This window comes from Vicia villosa, linkage group LG3, assembly GCF_029867415.1.
Source record: "Vicia villosa cultivar HV-30 ecotype Madison, WI linkage group LG3, Vvil1.0, whole genome shotgun sequence".
In the NCBI taxonomy this organism is placed as follows: Eukaryota; Viridiplantae; Streptophyta; class Magnoliopsida; order Fabales; family Fabaceae; genus Vicia; species Vicia villosa.
In genome coordinates this window covers 12,819,407-12,822,428 of record NC_081182.1, presented here as the reverse complement: position 1 = coordinate 12,822,428, position 3,022 = coordinate 12,819,407, and the positions used below count along the sequence as shown (strand labels likewise).

General features: G+C 33.3%; 1 protein-coding gene across 1 annotated transcript; it reads right to left on the bottom strand.

The window, feature by feature from the left end:
• Positions 1-1,489: 1,489 nt before the first annotated feature.
• Positions 1,490-2,422, bottom strand: LOC131654925 (uncharacterized). Its single transcript, XM_058924850.1, has 3 exons — positions 2,198-2,422; positions 1,991-2,108; positions 1,490-1,727 (listed from the first exon to the last, which is right to left on the bottom strand). Exons 1-3 carry the CDS (start codon positions 2,307-2,309, stop codon positions 1,625-1,627), a joined length of 333 nt encoding a protein of 110 aa, XP_058780833.1. The 5' UTR covers positions 2,310-2,422; the 3' UTR covers positions 1,490-1,624.
• Between the last annotated feature and the right edge of the window lie 600 nt (positions 2,423-3,022).

Here is a 3,022-nt window from a genome sequence, read left to right as displayed (position 1 = left end):
CGTATTGATGCTGGCGAAAATTCTGCCCCCGACAAAGAGTAGCGTGCATTTGTACCAAATCTGCTCTTGAGAAGTTGATATTATAGACTCGGTATGGACCAGGACATCCATTCACCATGTTTACAACATGCCCTCCATGATTGGGCAGTGGATTTGCTTGCACATTTGGATTCAAATTTCTGAACGAGAGGAGATTAGATTTAACCAACCTCTGAACTTCATATTTCAAGGCTATGCAATGCTCAAGATCATGTCCAGGTGCTCCTTGATGATAAGGGCATGAGACCTCTGCTTTGTACCACCATGGGAGTTTCTCAGGTACTGGTGGTGGTGCTCTAGTTTGAACGAGACCTTTTTCAACCAGCGCAGGGTACAATTCTGTGTAGGTCATTGGAATCGGATCGAACTGTGGAGCTCTTTGCACACGATTCTGATTATTGTTGAACTGCTGAGCCTGTTGTCGAGGCTGTTGTTGTTGAAACTGCGGGGTAAATCCCGGATTTGGTGCTGTATTAACGACTGGCGCAATAGCAGCAATCTGTTGTCGACGATTGACGTTTCCTCTTGGCCTCCCTTGGGATACCATGTCAACACTTTGTTCCTTCTTCTTTGGGAAACCACTTCCGAACTTTTTGGTTCCACTCGAAGATCCACCTTCTTTAGTCAGACGTCCGGTTCAGACTCCTTCTTCTAGACGCATCCCCATGTTTACCATTTCGGTGAAATCACTTGGGGCACTAGCAATCATGCGTTCATAATGAAACGGACTGAGAGTATTCAAGAAGATCTTTGTCATCTCTTTCTCTTTTAACGGTGGATTAATCTGAGCAGCAGTTTCTCTCCATCGTTGGGCATACTCTTTGAAAGCTTCATGATCTTTCTGAGCCATGGACCGAAGCTGATCTCTGTCTGGAGCCATATCCGAGTTGTATTTGTATTGTCGGACAAAGGCCTCACCTAGATCGTTGAAAGTTCGAATATTGGTGCTATCCAAACCTGTGTACCACTTCAGTGCGGCACCAGTCAAACTGTCTTGAAAGTAATGGATAAGCAACTGATGACACTACAACAAAATTGGCTTTAAGCAACAACCAAAAACCGCGGCTTAATGTAAGAAAACCGTAGCATAAAGGTTTAGGAGGCGGTTTATCAGGCGTGGAGTAAACGGCCGTTGCCTATTCTCATAGAGGACGGTTTTTTCACTTTAGCCCACATTAATTGAAAAGCGCAGCCTATAATATGTGAACAGACCACGGTTTACCATGACAATTTAGACTGCGGTTTTTTTTAGCCACAATTGTAGAACCGTTGCCTCATATATAAGCTATGGTTATAAAAAATTTTAAGCCACAATTTATGTTTATTTTTGGCCACGCTGTAAGACCGTTGCATTAGGTTTTTTATTTTTAAAAAAAAATATAAAACACATATTGTTGAAATTATTGAATATGCAATAAAATTTTAAAATAAAATATCCAGAAAATTACTATTGTGCATAATATATTGGAACCTTGTTAATAAGTAAAACACAACACTCAATTTGTAACCTTACAAATCTGTGTAAACAAAAAATCATGGTGAATATATCAAACCATTATATAACATTGCATTCATTGTATTGAGATCATGATAATAATAATTTTTTTATGGGATGATAATAATCATTTTGAAGACTGTTCATCATATCAAAAATCATTGTCATCTTGGGAATATTCTTCGTTTCTAACCTGTAAATATAAAAATAATATATATCAAAATTAAAATTAATCAAAGAAACAAATCAAAATAAAAAAAGAAATAAATCAAAATCTCTAGATTCTAGAAAAGGAAAAAAAATAACAAATCAAAGTCAAAAGAAATAATATATAAAATAAACTCTTTCAATATCTCTGTTTCTAATTTGCTTCTCAATTAGAGCTTATAATCAAATCATGACAGAATCTTTAAAAGTTAATAAACAAAAGGACAAAAATAATTTTAAAAAACATACCTTCTCGTTCCACAAGGAGACTTTCCAGTATTGGTTTGAAAAACACTAGTTGGCATCCTAACATATCTCTTCACTCTAAAGCGCAAATTCTTGGCACCACAAACAAAATCATCATAAACTAATAACACCAACAACAAAAAGATTTCAGTTTGTAATGATATCAACAAAAACATAAAGAATGAAACATGAAAGAAGCGATGAAAGTACCCTTTTCCAGATTTTTGATTCGCTTGGTTGGAAGAAAAGATGATCGTGATCTTATGGATACATTGATCCTGAAAATCCTCCAAATCAGGCTTCGTGGGTTTTGCAGTAGCATGCGCCGTTTCCTAAAAACCTAGATCATGGTTGATACACGATCAGATGAAGGTGAGATAGTTGGGTATGGATAGATTTTTAGGTTAAAATAATAGGCCCAACCCATCTCACTCTTATTTTAGTAAACTTGTATTTTTATTTTTATTTTAATAAAAAAACCATATGCTTTTAAAAAGATATGAAATATAATATATCATTCTATTGCACACAATCTTTAATTCAAATAAAAACTAAATTTACCTATTTTATAAATATAAGAAAATATATTACAAATACTATAAACAAAATTTATCAAATTTATAATAAATTATGCTTTAACTATTTTATAACAAATTAAATTTCATTATGGATTGTCACTACTTTTATAAAAATAAAATTTTCTCTTTTTTAAAATTTAATTTATTTTAGAATGAATTTTGATACAATTAATTTCATTTCAATTAAAATAATAAATTTTAAAAATTTGAAATTTATTTTCTCAAGACCATGTATTTTAAATTGTGTTGTGTAGTTAAGAAATAAGAAATATCTACGTAACATTGTCAAATAAGAAACTCATGTTGCTTTTTATTTGAAATTCTTTTAAATTAAAACATGTGTATAAAAATGTAACAGGATGTAAAATTGTCATAAACTCAAGTTGGCTTTGATGGTAGCAAGGATATTGATGAAAGCTTTATAATAAAAATGCAGGTGATCGATCCATATGGGGTT

What these genes read in the sequence shown, in the direction of transcription:
- LOC131654925 (XM_058924850.1), bottom strand. Translation starts at nt 2,309, where the DNA reads ATGCTACTGCAAAACCCACGAAGCCTGATTTGGAGGATTTTCAGGATC. An exon ending in AATCAAAAATCTGGAAAAGG is followed by an intron (nt 2,109 to 2,197) that starts GTACTTTCATCG and finishes TGGTGTTATTAG; the next exon opens with TTTATGATGATTTTGTTTGT. An exon ending in TCTCCTTGTGGAACGAGAAG is followed by an intron (nt 1,728 to 1,990) that starts GTATGTTTTTTA and finishes TTATATTTACAG; the next exon opens with GTTAGAAACGAAGAATATTC.